The sequence below is a fragment of the Serinus canaria genome, chromosome 4 (assembly GCF_022539315.1).
Source record: "Serinus canaria isolate serCan28SL12 chromosome 4, serCan2020, whole genome shotgun sequence".
In the NCBI taxonomy this organism is placed as follows: Eukaryota; Metazoa; Chordata; class Aves; order Passeriformes; family Fringillidae; genus Serinus; species Serinus canaria.
The window spans coordinates 47,602,374-47,622,101 of NC_066317.1; the positions used below are offsets into that span (position 1 = coordinate 47,602,374).

The 19,728-nt window shown below is 34.4% G+C and overlaps 1 protein-coding gene across 6 annotated transcripts in view; it reads left to right on the forward strand.

The window, feature by feature from the left end:
- Positions 1–19,728, forward strand: part of ATP8A1 (ATPase phospholipid transporting 8A1) — a 95,828-nt gene that overhangs the window by 20,943 nt on the left and 55,157 nt on the right. For 4 of the 6 annotated variants that reach the window (XM_030239043.2, XM_030239045.2, XM_030239044.2 and 1 more), the window contains 10 exons: positions 853–922; positions 1,512–1,639; positions 4,760–4,871; positions 5,698–5,863; positions 8,057–8,184; positions 10,816–10,893; positions 13,300–13,388; positions 13,921–13,965; positions 16,600–16,672; positions 18,660–18,765. In XM_030239043.2, the coding sequence (XP_030094903.1) occupies positions 853–922; positions 1,512–1,639; positions 4,760–4,871; positions 5,698–5,863; positions 8,057–8,184; positions 10,816–10,893; positions 13,300–13,388; positions 13,921–13,965; positions 16,600–16,672; positions 18,660–18,765 (995 nt within the window). Of the gene's footprint in view, positions 1–832; positions 923–1,511; positions 1,640–4,759; positions 4,872–5,697; positions 5,864–8,056; positions 8,185–10,815; positions 10,894–13,299; positions 13,389–13,920; positions 13,966–16,599; positions 16,673–18,659; positions 18,766–19,728 lie in introns of all 6 variants that reach the window. The other 2 variants (XM_050973638.1, XM_030239047.2) reach the window with 2 other exon arrangements.

Consider the following 19,728-nt stretch of genomic DNA (forward strand, 5'->3'; position numbering starts at 1 on the left):
TAACTCACTTTGGAGGTCACTGTAATCTGCTACAGTTCTTGCAATTAAGCATGTGTCTCACTTGAAATGCCTTTGCTGCCTTAGTTTGTTTTAAAAGTGCTTTACAAAAATACTGTTTGGTTTTTATTGTTAACTAATAAAAATACAAGGATTTTGAAAATGTCTTTCACAGGTGGTTCCATCCAAGCAGGCTAAATAAAACTTATTTATATTTTTAGAGAAGTTCGCCAAGAATGAAACAGTAGCCTGAATGTACCTTATTATAATTTTTCACATTTTAAAGCTTGTACTTTACAAAATTGTGTTAAAATAATCTACTTATTCTGCAAATAATTCAAGTAACTTATCTGTAGCCACTTTTCCATTAATAAAATTTTAAAAACAATTGATGCTCGAATTTCATGCTAGAATGAAAGAAAACACTAGAAGCATTAAAGTGGTGTAGAGAGTAAACCTTTTTTCTTTTTTTACAGGTTTTTATGACTTAATTGATCCTTTTCAGAATCAAAACTGTCTTTCTGTCTTGTTTCTGTCCTAAACTCCTGCTACCTGCTCTAGTAAGCACTACAAATGCACTGAGCTGTGCCTATGTTATAATCTCATGTGTAAAGATAGAACAATTTGGCTGTGTATGGTGATTTTATCAATGTTTCCTTTAAGAAAATGGGCTTTGGCAAACTTCTCTGAAAATGTAAAGTACTGTTAGTTTTTATACATTTGGCTGTAAATTATTCTGGTTTTGAAGATTTGATAAGACAAACCTGTTTGCATAAATAAGTATTACAAGATTACAGGAAGTTTATGGATTCTGCCATTATAATTTTGAATTCAGGACTTTTTTTCTCTTAATAGTGAACCACAAGCCATGTGCTACATTGAAACATCTAACTTAGATGGTGAGACAAACTTAAAAATTCGACAGGTAGGAATTTCATTTTTTGGAATATTGCTAATATTATTTTTTCCTATTAATGCTTATAAAAACATTTTATCACATTGATGGATGTTCTAGAAGACTGAATTTTTAGTGGTTTGAATAAAAAGCTATGGATTGTTGGCATCATAAAAGTGGAGGAGTGAGTGCTTACTCTGAAGTCATTCTTTGTTCTTTGTTTTAGGATTTTTCTTCGGGAGAATAGGTAGAAACATAAGTGGTTTGGGTATTGGCTTTGTTTCTAGAGAACAGATGATGGGGCAGAAGCCCTGCAGAAAGCAGCTGATGGGGCCAGTATTGTCCTTCAGGGACAGGTGGGGAATAGCAGATTTTGACTGAGTGCACTGTCGCTATGCAGGGACATTCTTGCTGAGCTCTGTGATGGATTATGACCCTGTCTTGGTCATGGTATTTTCAGATGCCAAGGTGACTTTTTCACTGTAGCAACAGCAAAGTGTAGCTGGTCCATTTTGCTCCCATAGGGATGCTTGTTTTTTGGTCTTGCTATTAGGTTTATATGTAAATTTGTTATTGGATAGTGTTTTTTAATGTCATGACAAATGAATTTTGTTTACAGGGTTTGCCACTAACATCAGACATCAAGGACACAGAAAGCTTGATGCAACTCTCTGGCAGAATTGAGTGTGAGAGCCCAAACCGACATCTCTATGACTTTGTTGGAAACATCAGACTGGATGGGCATGGGTATGTAAATACCAGAAAGAAGACCTTGGGAGATTCAGTCCATGCAGTAGACAGCTATGTGTTAAACTACTGAAATAAAAATTGAATAGTAAATCTTCTTTTATGTATTGTCTGCTAGACTTTACTCTTTTGAAAAACTAGAAGGATAAAAACTTAATAATAGGAGAGACTGCTAATCAAATTCTGACAGTCCTGGAATATGTACCTAGTAATTCACTTCTTAGGCATGTCATTTGTTACAGGAGCTGAATAGAAATAATTTCTTGTCATTTTTATTTTTTTAATTGTTCTTTTCTTTTGTTTGTCGAAGTGTGGAGTGGAACAGAGACTATTGCAATATACCTCAAATTCTTCTAATCTGGTAGCTGAAAAATGTTTAATATCTTAGTTTTATGAAAGTATGTTCCTTTAAAAATAGAAAATGTGCACTTACAACACACATGCTTGTACAACTGCTTAAAAAATTCTTAAAATACTGAAATGCTTACGAAATCCTGATAGTCAGGGTCCTCTCTGAATTCACAGAAGATTAATTGCGAGATCCAAAATAGCTGGATCCTTCATTCCCAAAGATTTACAGTATTTCTTATTTATTTCGTAGGTATTTATTTCTCCATATCCAATATTGTCCATATTTGTGGTTTTAGACTGATACATACAGTACTAATTACTAAATACCTCCTTTTTTTTTTCACTTCATATTCCGTTTTTTATTTACTGATTTCTTACAGATGCATTCAGGGATTTTTTAGTCTCAAGAGTGTGGATGTATTACAATTCCACTGTGCTTGTCATTAAGACTAGAAAAACATTTATCTCTAATTCTTCTCTGAAGGTAATAGTTACAGCAGATCCACACATTCATTCTTCCTCCCTGGCTAGAAGGAAAAACATACTTTCCTTTCTAATCTAATAATTTAATTTTTAAAATTTTATTTAAAGATAAATATTGTATGTGCTGATGGCTGTTATGCCTCAAGCATGTGTAAGAGGCCGCCATCTGCTGGTCAAGAGATTTTTCATTTGAGACCTTATGTTTTGAAATATTTTGCCTATAGTTCTGTGCAGTAGGATAGTTCCAGAAGTGTGGCTCTAATATAATATTTACCTTCAGTGAAGAAGAATTACAGGTAAGTAACTCTTTGTATCTTGGCCTTACTTCAACCTGAAAAATCAGGGATCTGGGTTTTTTCTGCCCGTTATAGAGGGAGTGCAAATTCATCTAAATGATATTTATTTGTCCATATGTTTAGACCTTCCTACCACATCATGTAGGTCCAGCAGTTGTGATTTACACTTTATTCATTACCATCTTAACATATTTGCAAAAACAATAGAGTTAGAGGATACTGAAAATGTGTCTCCCTCTTCTTTCACTTAATTTAAGTCACTGGAGTGCCATAAATGTTTTATTTTGTTGACCTTTTCAGTCTTTTCTTTTGCCCTTCATTGGAGAGGAATTAAAAAAAAAAAAAAAAAAGGTTTTCTTTTTTTTCTTTTGGATATCCAGTATTCAAGGAGACAGAACACCATTACAGGTGTTTTGCCTTTTGCCTAAATCTGTGAACTACAAGAGAAAAATGTTTTCTGGCTGTCCTCAGCCTTTGAGTGAACTAACCCTTATCCCCAAAGTGTGCAGTTCTTTATTATGGGTATACAGAAGCATGTCAGCTTGGTTTCAGTCCATGAAGACAATTAGCTAGAGAAAAGAGAAAAGTTCTGTAGCCTGGTTTATATGAACCTATGACTAGACAGTGGCTTGGTGAGTGGTAAGGAGATTGTGCAAAACAAGGTCAAAATCTGGTTATCCAGGCCTAAAGTATATGTTTTCCTGAATACATTCTTATATTTTGGATAAGAGTGAAGTATACCTGTTAACAGAAACAATTTGTTGTATAAGTTTTCACATGTGTCTCAGAAATTACTAGCTCCTAATGTACCCTCTGCCAGGAAGGCATTCTAAAAGCAGCTTCCCCCACTGAGAACATCCTTTACTGAATACAACCCAGGCATGTTGGTGACAGTCAGTGGTTATGTTAAATGCTAGAGAAATGAGATGTGTTGAATCAGTTTTAAGAAGGCTGAGGCTGGGAAATAAGACACTTGAAACCTCTGTCAAGCCATCACTTTATTAGAGCAGAGCGTGATCACAATGTTGAGTATTTGTCGCGTGACACCTGACAGATCTGGGCTTTCCATACCCTGACTATACTCTTTGGGCTACCCAAAATGTTACTAATATAATGACTTTCTCAGATGCTTTGTATTTTATGTATCAGAGATACAGCTGCTGTCCCTAATCAGTTAACTTGTGATCTTAATAATGCATTGCTTTCAAACAAGTAGAGAAAGTAGTTTTAGGTAAGAATTCCAAACACTTTTGACAGGTGTGATCTGCCAGCTGGTATTTATAGAAAGAAAAGTACCAAGTCAGGGCATGTTTATCCATAGAAAAGAGTAATAATTATCTAAAATTTTTGTATTTTAAGAAAAACTTGACATACATTATACGTATAAAGACAGTGTCTGAATTTAAGACAATTAAATGTTTCCCATGTCTTTTGAGGGTGTGTTGCTCCTGAACTATACATAGTTTTAAAATAATAACAGAACAAATTATACCTGATTTTGCAGTTTAAAGAAGGTGCATAAAATATTATTGTGAATGTTAAGTGACTGTGTTCATAAAGGATGGTTATTTCATTAGAAAAGTAGGCTAAGTTAAGAGTTCACAAAATTATTTCATCTGAAAATTGCTTTGAAAATAAATTTTGTAAGAGATCATTTAGGAGAAAAATTGATAACCATAAATCACAAGAGAATTAGATATTTTTACTTTCAGTATGCTTGGTTAGTAGTACCATATCAAAATTAGTAGTCCATAATAAAAATTAGATGGTAAGTAATATTTTTGTAACCTTAGATTTTTGGCCTGGTTCTTTATCTCTCAAGTTTTCTCTGTCAAAACTCCCAAAAAATTTAATGTGAAAATTAGGTTCCTAACCTATTAACAATAATCATGTACATTTTGATAAATTAGTTTTATCAAATGTTGATTACATTTAATCATTAATATTCAATGATACTGACTGGTTAAAATGTAAAACTTCTTACTTCTAGTACTGTTCCATTGGGATCTGATCAGATTCTTCTACGAGGAGCTCAGTTGAGAAATACTCAGTGGGTTCACGGGATAGTTGTCTATACTGGACATGACACAAAACTTATGCAGGTTTGTCCCTTGGATTTTGTCCAACCTGTTTCATTATCTTAATTTACCATTCCATGGTACAGAAACAAAGCTTGGTTCAATACAGTACTAAAATGTCAGTAATAGAGCCCCTTTCATATCAATTAAAAGCAATAAAAATAAAGAAATTTCTTGTTATTTTAGTCACTTAGTCCCAAAGAAGTTTTTCCACTCGTAAGCATATTCATTGTTTTTATCATGTAACTTGTGCTTTGACAACTCCTTATTAGCAAGTTCTGTTATCATAGTTTGTAGATTTTATTTTTGACAGCTCCTAAAACTGTCCTGTTGTGGGGCTTTCTTTCCAGTACAAAGATAATCATTCTTGTCAGAAAACAAAATGAGGAGGGAAGAGACTGAAATTACTTTGCCTAATGTGTTTTGAAGTATCAGAATTGAGATGCACTTGTTGAGAAAAAATAATTTCAGATTGGTCATTCATGCATTATTTATTGCTTTTCTGATTTGTAAAATAGTTACTTGAAAAAGTGTGTCTGTATTAGCAGCTGTCTTCTATTGCACTGACAAGGTGTTTTCCCATTCATTTTTAATGTTTACTGTTAACTATTGGCGTTACCAGTGTTCTGTGTGATTGTTTAAACTTCTTGTGTCACAATTCTAAAGCTCCAATTCATAGATTTATAAGCTGCTGGGTTTTGGGTTTTTTTAAGTAAAAGAGGGCATTTTTGGTGATGATGTATTTGGGAGAATATTTAGGAAAGGATACAGTAACACATAATTTGAAAAGCAAGAACCATGTTACCTCATCTGATATTTAATAACCACTGTTGTTTTTTGTCTTTTGCAGAATTCAACAAGTCCACCTCTTAAAATGTCTAATGTGGAACGAATTACAAATATTCAGATTTTGATTTTGTTCTGCATCCTTATTGCCATGTCTTTGATCTGCTCTATTGGTTCAGCTATATGGAACCGAAGGCATACTGGAAGAGACTGGTATCTTGATCTAAACTGTAAGATCTAAAATATTATATTAATATTTTAGTATTTGGTTGCCTTTAATATTTGGAAAGGAGGATAGTTACCTTCCCTTGCACAGTGTGGTTTTTTGGTCAATCTCTCTTCTTTGTTGGTTGACTAAAGTCATTAAGCTAGGTATATCACAGCAAGTATAAAATTTGCCTTGCTTTGCCATCTGAGCTCTTCCTAAATTCAGAAAGGGCGAGATGATTTGATGGTCTCTACTTTTTTCAGGCATTCCATATCTGCAGCTCAGCAAGGTCTGCATCAGCATTCCACTGGCATAAACAGTCAGCTTCCTAGACATCAGTCTGAAACCTCTTTGAGGTGTTACTAATAGATTACATTTCAAGCTGCAGGGACTTTTCTGAATTTTTGTATTTGTCTTAGGAACTGATGCTGTGGCTTTATAATTTTTACAGGGCTTTAACTAATCAATGTCAGAACTTAATAGACTCCTCCTAAAGAAGATAAAAGAGACACCACAGGTCTCTTTTAACATATTATACTGGGCAGCTGTAGGTAAGGTAGATGTAGGGCAGTGTGATGTTGCACAGGCCTTCACAGCAGCATACAATATACTGACAGAGTCTGACCCTCTGTGAGGAAACAGGATTTAAAAGAAGTTTTCAAGAATATACTTTGCAGTCCTTTATTCATGTTTTCAGAATTTCTTAGGGTCCTTTTTAATTAGGCAGAACCAGAACTAAAACAAAGCTCCTGAGTACAAGGCTTCTGAATGTAGTCAGCAAAGAGGGGGTTTTGGTAAGTTCTTAAAGAAAAATCTTGAAGTTCTGATTTGAAGGCACTCCTGAAGTTTCTGTGTCTGCATTTATGATGAACTTAGCTTCCCTTCTTTTCGATGCTGAGAAAGAAACTTTATTATTTATTAATTAAGAAACTTAACTTTCATGTTTTCCTAGTGAGGTAAGAAAAAGTGAACTAGTTCATAGAATGTTGACAATTTTAGGTAATATCAAAGAAGGGCATTAGATGTGCTTCATCTGTGAATTTTTTTTTTCTTTTCTGGAAAATATAAAAGTTTTAAGAACATGGTGGCTCATATGTGGTTAGCAACAGTAGTGAAGCAGTTCATAAGTTGTTATTCCTGAAAAAAGAAATATGAAATAGTGTCCATTGATATTTTGGGTTGTGTGTTCTAAACCGAGTATCCATGTCAGTTTATTTTCTGATGTATGTCCCATGATTAAATGAAATTGTTTTGGGTTTTGTAAGGTATGTCCCTTAAGGCTGTATTCAGCATATAGTTGTTCTGATACCAGGTATGTAAGACACTGTGTAAATGCATTCTATCCCCCTTTCCTCTTAGTTATTTAATTTTTTAGTTCCCTGATCTTTTAGGCAAGTACATCATTTGCTGTTGGAATTGATATTAATGAAAGTCTCCAAAACCTTCTTACCTGGATCTTATAGTAATAACCAAATCTACATTGCACAGACAGTGAAACCTTTCTGAGGCTGATTTTCTTTGAGATGCCTTAAATACAGCTAGGCAGGCTCCATCTTTTACCCTTTTGCTGTACTGCACAGCAGAGTTTCCCATTCTCATCCTCTCTGAGGTGCTACTGCTAGAGTTACTTTTAAAAGAAAAACTTAAAACTTTAAAGGAAAAAGGAGTATGAAACTACTTGTTTTATATGCTAATATTCACATTTCCAGTTGTTTAGAACGTTCATTAAACTCTCTAATTTCATATCTTCCTTTCATGGGGTGTGAATTTACCTCTCTCAAAGCATATTGCTCTGTTGAGGGAGACTATATGATTGTGTAAAAGTGGATGGAGAAAAAATTCATTCCACTGTATCTTTCCCCTTTAAAAATATTAAACTATAATACTTTGAATTTAGAACTTGGTTGCTTATATAGATATTCCCAGATTCTGATCTTAAAGTGTAGAAAAAGAGGAAATGGCTGGTAAATTTGCTCTTCAGAAATTGTAGATGATTGCAAAGATTGCTGAATTTGAACTTCGTTGTTATAACTGAGATCCTTAACTCTGAGGAAGGTCTTATCCATAGGCAAGTGGTACTGTAATTAATTCCAAAGATTCTTCTTAGAACACTTTAATAAAAATCAGCTGTTAATGCAATATTTTGAGTACAATACATATATATACTTCTAACTACAGTCTCAAATATTTATTTGATTACTTTGTTTTTTGGCAGATGGTGGAGCAAGCAACTTTGGATTGAATTTCTTGACTTTTATCATTCTCTTCAATAATCTTATTCCAATCAGCTTGTTGGTTACACTTGAAGTTGTTAAATTTATCCAGGCATATTTCATAAATTGGGTAAATATTATTTTTATAATATTGATTTCTAAAATTAAGTGGTTCACTAGGAAGTGAAATGATGAATTGCTTGTCTATGTATACATTTTTTCAGACTTTTTCTAAATGCTGTTTATTTATTATTAGTGGAGATAATATTATTTATAATAATAATATTTATTATCTCTCAGGAGATAATAAATTCTTTCATTTAGTGTGCTTATAGCTGCACCAGATTGATTTTTGGAGCATGTTTGTTATGATCCACTCACTAATTGTAGAGGAGAAAAGTGAGCTTTCTGTGGATTGCAGATAGAAACTTTAAGTTCAAATATTCCCCAAAATGTGGTTAAAGCCAAACAAGTTTAAATGTTGATGCCAAAAAAATTGATACATTTTATTTAACAATAAATTAGAAAGAAGGAAATAGAAATGGTGGGGGGGGAGGAGGACAGACAGGAGGAGTGAGAGAGACAGATTAAATAGAAATATATCACCCCTCTGTGGGTCCCAGCAACGTGTCATTGGTCCTCTCCATCTGGTCTTCTTGGTGGTGAGGGTCCCCCTCTGATAGGCATAGAATTCAATATTTTATTAACCAGCCTGGTTTGGGCCATGTGGAAACGTCCAGGGCAAGTTTGACACTATCTCTGGCAAGACTCTGGATCAGTTGCATCATTTTGCATCCCATGCAGTGCTCTGAGGCAAGGTCTCAGGAATGAGTCTGGGGAGCACTTTAGGGTTTTTGATGATTGTGAACCCCCTGGGTTGCCCCTCACATGAATGTCCTGTGGATGTGGCTTTCCTGAGGTGGTGGGGGGTTGTTTTACAGCTGAGCCAGTTTGTGGGACGGAGGATGGGTGTTCACTACCTCTGGCCAGAGGCTGCACCACACCCTCAAGGCTCTCCTCCTCCTCCACCCTTGGCTGGGAAGGAGTCTGTGCAAACTTGGCAGCAGGAGATAAGATTGGGAGCTGTGGCTTCCCCCAGCTCAAAGCTAGGGAGGGATGATTTTCAGGACAGCTGCTGGGCTTGGCCCTCCTGTGGATGCTCTCCCAGCCTTATCTGTTTTTCCACAGACCTAAGATGACTGAACAAAAGTGTCCTTTTATCTTATCTCAAGTTCTCTCATGGGGCTTAACTCACAGTCCAAGGTTTCATTCAGGGGGCCCATTCAAGGTGGGCTTTGGCGCTGCAGCTTTTCACATCAAGGTTTAAGCCATGAACTATAACATTTCAGTCTCTTGACACTGGTTTTCTGCTTTTTACTTTCTCATTATTGGTATTCAGGTATCAGTTTCATTCAGAATGATCAGAAGAATGTGTTTTGCAGTGTTGGGGAGTTTTGTCCAGTTTCATATTTTCTTTCCAGACTTTGGCATTTTGCTTTTTTTTTTTGCTTCTTTTCTCTGAGCACAACCCTAGTTTAATGGAGTGGGGTTCATTGTACAAAGGCAGTGTCTGCTAGTGTTATCCCTTATGAAATATATAAAAAATCATTTTGAAATCCTTTCTTTTCTTTTTTTTCTGAATGAATTAGTGGGGAAAATGAAGGGTTTACTCTGAGTGGGAGTGAGCTGTTTTCCTTAAAGCCATGTAAACATGCCTTCAGTTTTTCCATTTTTTTCCAAATGTAAATTTATCATAGCATTCTGAACACTTTGATTCCTTGATCAAATGTGTGAAATAGATTTGTATGTGTGAGATATATTATGGAGATATAAATAAGAATGCATGTGAAGTAGCAGGTGAATCATTTGCTTTCTTTTAAAAGTTAAATACTTTTGTGAGCAGTCAACTGGTTTCGATTTCTTGAGGGGTTTTTTCTTGTGCTGTAAAACAAACTTCACAAATTGGAGAATGCAGTGAAATTCTTCCTTAATTTTCTTTATTTTAAAATAAATATTCAACAAAGACCCATCTTGAATGTCTAGATTGCCACTGTTTATACAAGAAATCAGAAAAGCAGTTTTAACTTCTCTTCCTGCCCCAGTTTCTCATTATGAGGGATTAGTTGCCTTTAATTTATCCCAGTCTGGGACTCTGGAAATTCATTTTAAGTAATATTTCTCTCTGTGTAGATTATATTTGTATGGAGAAGTCGGTAGTCTGCAATCTGTTGCACTGTTACCATGTTTGACAATGTTTAATCTTTTACTGTATTTAAAAACAAACTCTGATGTTTATTTAACAAGTAAGAGAAAAAGAACTCGCACCATATGAATTGTATCTTACATTTATTGTGTACTCTCAAATTTATCTTCATGTTTTTATCTCAAGATATATTTATCTTGCTATTTAAAAATGACTGGTTGTGCATACAATAGAAGTAGGTAAGACTCACTTCTCCCTAAGAGTCATTTCTGCTTGTTGCTGATGTCATTTTAAATGTGTGGGTCAGCAGTTTTTCAATATGTTGTTCACTAGAAATAATCTGAGCAAAATCACCCATGAGAAAATCTTACTTCTTCTGGGGACTCTTGGAAGTGATCTGATAGTGTTTGTAGCTTCCCATGTTGAAATAATCTTAGGTAGATCTATTCATGTGTGGTCTTTTCTTCTACACTTAACTGTTTTGTTTATGTGCTAGGCCTTTAGTGAGAAGTTCTGGAAGACTGGTTTTTAAATATATGTACTTATTTTTATTTCTAGGACATAGACATGCACTATGAGCCTACAGACACTGCTGCAATGGCTCGTACTTCTAATCTCAATGAAGAACTTGGACAGGTAGATAAAAGAATTACTGATTCCAACTCTGTATTGAAATTATTCATGTGAGAATTTACTTTAAAAAATGTACTCTTGCATTAGTATTTTTTTATTTCTATTATCTTTGTTTTGTCAGATATTTTTAAAGTACTTTGCAGTATCAATTAAAACCAGTATTACATGAACAATCTCTGTATCAATGTGCATGAGGTAATCACAGAAGATTGAAGAACATCAATAAAGTTACAAAATCAAAGGAATTTTGAGCATTAAGGTTGTCTGTGGTGTAAAATTTAGTCTCAGTATATAAATTTATGATAATGTGTGTCTTCAGTATGTCATTATTTTTTTTCACATTCTCTGCATTCCTCAGAAGTGATGGCAAGTATCTTAGAGTTGAATCAGTTCTATACATGTCCTCTTTTCTTGCCATGAAAGTCTGGAAGCCATTAATGGAATGGGGCCTGAATTTGGACTTAATCCCTGGAAATTTGGGCTTAATTCTTTGTGCTTTGGAGTTCTCTTTTAATACTGTAAAATCAGTTTGACTTTTCACTTGTTATATGTTGCTCATAATTAGGAAGTATGACTTAGTACAAATAAGTGCCTGGGGCAGAGGGTGTGCTTCTAGAAGAACTACGCATGGTATTTGCTCTTTCACACAGTTGTATTTGCAGTCTGGCTTTAAAAACATGCTGAGCTTTCTGGTACACTGGTGGTGAGCAGCTCTGGCTGTGGGAAATAAATTACATGCTCATTTAACTGAATTGTATTACGAACACAACTATGCATGTTCTTGCATTTCCTAACCTAGAAGTTCTCATAACTAACTCTTTATTGCATGGGCATGTACAATTTGTCTTTAGCTTTCCAAAACCAATAGCACAGATTTAGCCATATAGTAAAGCAGTCCTAGGGACTAATATGTGCCTTTTGGAAAAACTGCTTGAAAGTTAACATGTTCTATGACTGGTCTACATAGAGGAGTACGAGCCTTTGCCTCTTGGGTTTAATATGTATGTGCAGAAAATTTTGTTATTTTCCTGGCTGTGAAGGGGAGTACAAGCTCCTCTAGTGGGGAAGAGTCTTTGTTGAATCTTAGCTTTCCTTCTGTTTCATTTTACACTGCCTGTTTTTTCTATCTCTGCAGCTATTTTGTTATTCACATTCCAAGACACATTCTTTCCTTTTGACTTCAGTAGTTTTTGTCTTCATTTCTTAGGATTCTCAGCAAATTCTCCTTCACCATCAAGAGCTAGTCAGGCTTCTTGGGATCTCCACTTTCATTTTTCGACAGATTCTTAATTTAAGCAGATTTTTGTACAGGGACCAAAGGACTCTACTAAAAAGAGCAGGTTTCTTCTTTGAAGTACATGAGGGTTGCACATGTAATGAAGAGATTTCCCCCAAGAGATCTTCAGGTTTTAAGAAAGGCAAAACTTTGGTGAAGGGAAAAAATGTTGACTTTTTTTAGCTGCAATTCCCACTTTCCTATTGTGCCCACACACACACACACACACAAAAAAAAAAAAAAATACAATTTGCAGCATAAATCTGACACAGAAAGATTCCTTATTACTGCTGATTTTACTAAGGCATAGTTCCTCAGAAACATTTTTACTAATACATAGCTTTATTAGTCCTAGGTATACTGTTAGTTAATTCCTAATTAAAAATCCTTGGATTTTTTTTTAAATTAGAAGTAAATTTTAATGAATTGAAGTTTGCCGGTGACTCGTAGAACTTTTGGTTCCTCACAGACGACCTAATTTCTTCAAATATTAACTTTTTTCATAATATTAGGTTTAAACAAAACTTAAAAATATCACAGGTTCATGTATTTCAGCTTTGTATTTTAAAGTGTTCTACCTAGTAGTTTTTGGAACAGAAAGGTTTATAATGCCAGGGGAATAGAAGATGTAGAATAGGTAGAAAGGAATGTATTTCTCCTTTTCCTGTAATTTGGCATTTCTGAACTGTTGTGCTTTTACTAACATTTTGGCTTTAAGAAGATATTTCTATGTCAAAAAGATCAGTTTGTAAATGCATATGGATACTTTTCTTAGCATATTGCTTTCTGTCCAGTGTTCAATGTTTTACTGGCAAATAGTCATTGGTCTTCACAAGTTTCTTGCACTTCAACAAAATGTAGAGTTAATGTAGAGGGATGGTTAATTACACCACTGTGCACTGAAGAAGGCTTAAGTTTCCTGACATCTCAGTTGGTTGATTCTTTTGGAATTGGGTATGAAGGCTGTGTATCTGCCATGTTTATGTATTGACTTTGTTGTTGGCTTTTTTTCTATAAGCTGTGAAAATTGCAGAACAGGTAAAAATATTTCATATGTTGATAGTCATGACTTGTACTAGACATGTCACTAACTGCTGAATGTTGATGTATAATGGATTTTATCATTCATTTAGGTCAAATACATATTTTCTGACAAGACGGGTACCCTGACGTGCAATGTCATGCAATTTAAGAAGTGTACTGTAGCAGGAATTGCATATGGGTAGGTATTTTTATATATTTCTTCATCTGTGTGCCTCTGCCTGTCCATATGTACTCATGCATTAATACTGTAGTTAAAATGAACTTACACCTGAAAATATCTACAACTCAGTCAGCTTTTTGTGACTATAAAATGTTACTTAGAAGAGACAGGATCACTTCTGTCACGACATCTTTTTTTTGCAAAGAGGAACAAAAATAAAGTTGAACAGATACCACAGGCTTTCTGCTGTAAGGCAACTTCAGTATGCATGGTTTTGCCATCATTTACCCTGTTTAATGTTGTTACAAAAAAAAAGCCTGACGGAGACTTGCAAAAACTTGGTTTGTTATAGTTTACAAAGTCTCAATAGAAAGACCGTGTTTTTGCAATTATCATTGCAATCTAGGCACTAGCAAAATAGTTGCAAAGCAGGGTTTTCTGATAATTTTGTTTTATTAACTAACTACTATTTTAACACGTGATCCAATTTTTTAGCATTTGTGATTCTTTCTCCTCTCCCTGTTCTATTTTTCCCTTGCTTCTTGTGCAGCCATTGCCCTGAGCCTGAGGATTATAGTGTTCCTTCAGATGATTGGTAAGCTCTAAAAATCATTTAGTTTCTGCTGTTTCTTGAAGATTCAGGTTTAAAAATACTGAGCAATATATTTAGAGATGGAGCTAAATGTGAGATAGGTTACTGCTCAGAAGTTAATTCAGTGTTGAATTCAGGCAGACTGACCATCTTACACAAAGTTATGCCATCCAAATTCTATGGCATTAGGTTTCATGGAATAGAATCTCTAATTGGGTCCCTGAAATATAGTGCAGTCATTATACTGACAGTCCTGGTGCAATTCAAAACTATTAATTGGAGAGAAAGTTTTGTCTTTTATTATATATCTGGTACTGTGGTAACTTTAATCACACTTTTCTACTGGTAGTCAGTAATATGTTAGTAATAATCAATAATGTGTTTTTTTAAAAATCCATATTTGAGAGTGAAAAATATGTAATGTTATTGTTGCTATTTTACTTCCTCCAAATAGTTTTAGAATACTAGCACTACATAGTTCTTAACTGGAACTGAGGTTAGAGCACCCAAATACACTTGGGACTAACATTAATGTCTTAATGGGGACTTCAGGAAAGAAAAGTCCTGGCTTCCTTTCTGCAGTCATCTACATGAAGCCTTGTGTTTGTCCATCATACTTTCTTACACTAAATATTTGCAATACCATTCAAAGTAAGCTCAGATACATCAGAGAAAGAAATGTCTTTTACAGTCTTTAAATTATCACTATTCTATTCGTTGGAAGTGACAACAAGACAATGTCACACAAAATTGGAATGTTTGTCATCTTTTGTTGAAAACGTTTGAAGGAAAAAAAAAACTTGACTAAATTAGAATTAATAATTCTTTGTTTGGATAGAAAAACAAAGCAAAGCCAGAAAAATTCCTCCTGCAACACATAAAATGTAGTACACATGCATACCCTAAAATCTTACCTGACCTTAATATCATTTGATGTAGAAGGAAAATGTTTCCTAAAGATGCATAAGTTTGCTTAACTGCATACATGTAATTTCATTAAAACAATGCAGTGCTTACATGAAATGAGGCATGCTTGCTTATAAGCCATTCATGAAAAAAGACTGGTTTTGAATAAATATTTATTCACATAAATATCTCTATGAACACATCTGAAATGGATGAACTGATATCTGAACACTTTAAAACTGTTGGAACTGTTCTGAACTGATATCTGAAGTTTAAAATAAAACCAACCCAAACCCTATAGGCAAAGAATATATTAGAAATACTTAGAAAATATGATACTTGAAATTTCTGGGTGTGCAAATCTATTGCAATTGATAAAATCTCCTTGTGCCAGTAACATTTCTAGCCCTAACATGACTAATATACTAACTCCCAAATCTTTTTTATCTTTTTTTTTGTATTAGAAAGAATTTTTTTCCACTTCATTAAAACTTGCACCATATTTTTTCTGTATTTTAGCACTGAGAATCTGGAAAATTTATATCAGAAAGCTTTAAGTGAACAAAGCTTAAAGCTAAGGCTCTAGACAAATATAATGTGTCTGAAGGTGTCAATATTTGGCACTTCAAGATCTATTTGCTTTGCATTCAAAAAAGAAGTCCTGGTGAAGAGGAATGCTTCAAATTTTTCACTGTAATTACAGAGTTAGAAAAAGTAGTCCTTGCGTGGTGGTATAGAGGAGGCTCTGCATTTTATATTCCTCCATGGTAGTTACTGCAGGACTGAAACAGCTCACTTTTGGTTTTCATAGAGAATCTTTAGACTGCCTTTGATGTATATGGCTTATTCTTCAAGTTAAATCACCAAATGTATTTATTCTTTTGTAAGACCATGTAATCCAAAGCAAGAACCATAGTAAATGAGAAAAAAAATTCCTTCAACTGGATTCACTTTTCAGCACTGTTTTGTTTTACTCAAATCCAGTCATCTATATTGTCTTAATACTTAGCTGTAGTATTAAGACTGTAGCTGTAGTCAGCTGCAGTAACAAATCTTCCTAGAAGTATCTACATATTTGAGGTCTCACATTCATCCAAAATATTTGTGCAATTTGGGAGATGTTATTGTATGACTTTATTTCTCCAGCACTATCTCCTCCTTGCATCTTTTAAGTCCATGCTTCACCACTGTTGTTGTGTCTTCTTTATTTTTCAATTTCATCTGTTCCTTTTTTATCATAAGCAATAAAAAGCAAATTCTCTGCATGCAGACTTCTCTGATGTCTGAACTCATTTTTTACCTCTTTCGGATTCCAGGCTTGCTTTCCTGCAGACATTTATAAACTTATCCCAAAACTGCTAATTTCTTGATGAACTGTGATCTCTTTGGGCATATATATTTTTTGTGCCCCTTTTATAATCTCATTCTAGGGATCAGAGGACAAGAAGCCTCAGTTTTACATTGTGGATATATTTTTACTTCATCCTTCATTACCTGAATTCAGCAGAAAGACTTTGCTGGATTTAAGTGTATTTATATCAACCAAGGTTTCTTGAAATTAAATAAACTTTGGAAATGTGAGACAATTACCTTTTAAATTCTTTTTCTCAAAATGTGTGATTGCGGCCTTAATTGCAGCAGCTATAGCCCAAAATTTGTGTTTGGATGATTTGTATATAAACTGTTAAAATCATGCTAAGAGTGATCTCTTTTTTACTCAATTATTTCTAGGCAAGGCCCACAAAATGGAGAAGAAAAAACATTTAGTGACATATCATTACTGGAGAATCTTCAAAACAACCACGTAAGTTATATAGAAATAATTGTCATTGTTTGGTGAAACGAAACCATTGCTTCCAAATTCAAAATAATTCAAAAGATTATGTCCTTTGAGGGAAAACAAATAAATTGTGTATTTATATGAAATCAGCATGAGATCATGAATACTTTTGTAATTGTTGCTGATATATGTTAATTAGATCTAACCCTTATTTTCTCTCCTTTTTTGTTTTGATGCTCTGGTTCAGATGTTGTGAGTTTGAAGTAGTCTTGTGTTCTTCTTTCTCTGGGTGTTTTACTGGTACTCCTGCTGTTCAGGTGATATCATGGCAGCCGTTAAAGCTTTCAGGATAAGCCAGGTTAATGTACATCCTGACATGACTTACCTGGGCTTGGACAGGAGTCAGGAGTTAACTGTATGCATTGGTTTTATGTGCATGTTTCCATAAGGTTAGCTCTTTAGATGATGAAATGAAGGAGGCATTTTGGAGACTTATATTTGCCCCAAAGAGACAGTACATTTCTCAGGAAAATAACAAGTTATTTATTATCTGATTAAGAAACAGTACCATCATTACCACTTTCTGCTTTTTGTTTGTGCAAGAGATTTTTTTACCTAGTCCTAACCAACACCTACTTTAAACAGTGTAACTGTTTGTTCTCTTTTTGAAGAGTTAAAGTAAATTCTCTTTTCTTTTCTTAAATTTTGTCCTTGCAGGAGGCTAGTTCCAGTTTAACTGACAGACAGTGAGGCATCTTTTTCTTACCAGAGGGGCAGTCTTTAATGGTAGACATCTGAGAACAGTTCTCAAGTGTATTTAAAGCAAAGGGGACTCTTATACTTACCTGCACAGGCCATTTATATTTACAGTGCTAGGAACAGGGAGAGTGGCATAGTTGGAAAGAGGCATCTGCTGTTACTGCTGTTGTTGAAGTGTCCTTGGTGTGCAATTGTTGAATCTTCAAAGTTTTCTGGTAGATATGTATTATTAAGTATATATAATATAAGCATGCTATATAAATGTGTTTGTATGCATCTTAAAAATTCAGGTACACATTCAAAGAGAGGTTTCAACACTGTATTTTAAATGTATTCTGAAGTGCTTCAGAAAAGAATTTGTAATTCAGCTTTGTGAATACATCATAGAGGATTTGGGGGCCATCAGTGGAAGAGAATAAGAACCTGCTGCCATTAGTGTTTCTGCACTACAGAATTAAATTAGGTTTTTAGAGATTATTGCATTTTATAGAGTAAATGCAATGTTATTCTTAGTCTGAAATACAAAACTGAAATACCGTAAGAAACCCTCAGCTGAGGTAGCAGCTGCTGCTTTGAGCTCATTTACAGGGAATGCTGGGGTTTCTTTTACACCAGTTCATTCTTCTTGCAAAATGCCAGCTGTAGTAATAAAGTTCTTAGCTGTATTTGTCAACCCAAATTAACTGTTCTACTTATGTTTGTTTTCCCCTCTTTTGACTAAATAATTTTAAATTGTTTCCACTTTTTACACTTTGAAGTGCCTGATATATTCATCTTTAAAAGCAGTCTGATCTTGCAACATTTTCCATGTGATTTTTGTTTGCTACATCATTCTAAAGGTTCTCAAAAATGTTGACAAATACAGTACTAGACAAAAAGTAAAAGAGACTATTTTTTGGTAAAAATTATGACATCCAAAGAGACTTCTGTGAATAAAGTAAAATTCTTTCAATACACCATTCATACTTAACTTCCCTAAAAAGTAATTATTTGAACTGTGCCATGTTTCTGGTTATCTAATTTTGATTGTTATGATAGCAAATGCCACTAAATTCTATTTATATATCCAGTATGTAAGTACGGCAGAAAGAAGTTACTCTGCATGCTGAAATTAGTTTACAGGTAGTTTTTAAAGAAAAGAGGTACTTTTCATTAAATTTTTTTGGGCTATTATTTGTCTATATCTATTATTACATTTTGGTTTTTTATTGCTTAAATAAATAATCACACTCTGACCTATTTTTTTTCTTAGCCAACTGCACCTATAATATGTGAGTTCTTGACAATGATGGCAGTATGTCATACAGCAGTTCCAGAAAGAGAAGGTGATAAAATTATATATCAAGCAGCATCTCCAGGTGAGACTCAAATAACTCAGTGAACATATTCTGTCAACTCAACAAGCAAATTTTCCTCAGTTTATTTTTTTTTGAAGAATCTTCCAAAGTTTTAAAAAAACCAAATTTACCCCTCAAAAACTCATTGGTATCAGCTAAAATAAGTTTTGTAAAAAAGGATTTAGACTTTTTAAAATTTTCATTAGAAAATATATTTCAGTGTTATGTGGGTTGTGTGAGGGCAAAGAATTAGTAACCATTCAGCACTGCTGAGGCGTTTTCAGATTGCTGTGGAGTTCTAAAGGAAGTGCTCAGAAGTAAATAAGAATCAAACCAGGACAAAAAATTGCTGTCCTTCCTTATGCTATAAGCCTATTCTGTACTTGGTAACCATGATACTGATTTAAAACAGAGACTGTGTAATCAAAACAGAAATGTTTTTAATAGGATAGAAGTTGTGATAAATTCTATTAGGATTGAGAAAATATTATTTTGCAGAAGGTCTCTTTCAAGCCTAGCCTATTGTGGATCATAGACAATTTTTGATTTCAGGAAATGATGAAGCAAGGCAGAATGATTAAAATACACTCAGCTCTGCTGAGCTAATGTGTTACAAATTATGATGGGAAAAATTACCTCAAGTGCAGAGGTTCTTCCTTGGCTCCCCAGCTTCTAGGTGGCTACCTTTGTGCATCCTGTCCTTCAACAGCTGAAAGACAAGGGCAGAGGTAGTGCCATAAATAAAGTTAACTGTGTCATGGCAGTGTTTTACTGGGCATTGCAAGCAAACTCCATTCTGACATCCTGAGCCACTTGGAGACAGCTGATCACTGTTGGAGATATGGTTGCTGGTTTCCTGAATGTAGACATTGAAGTTGCCTGTTATTTACAGCAGTGACTTACCACTCTTCTCTTCCAAAGCAGAATTTAAACAAAGAGCACTGTACGTTATCCAGTGACCTGAGGAAAGTGCTAACCTAGGTG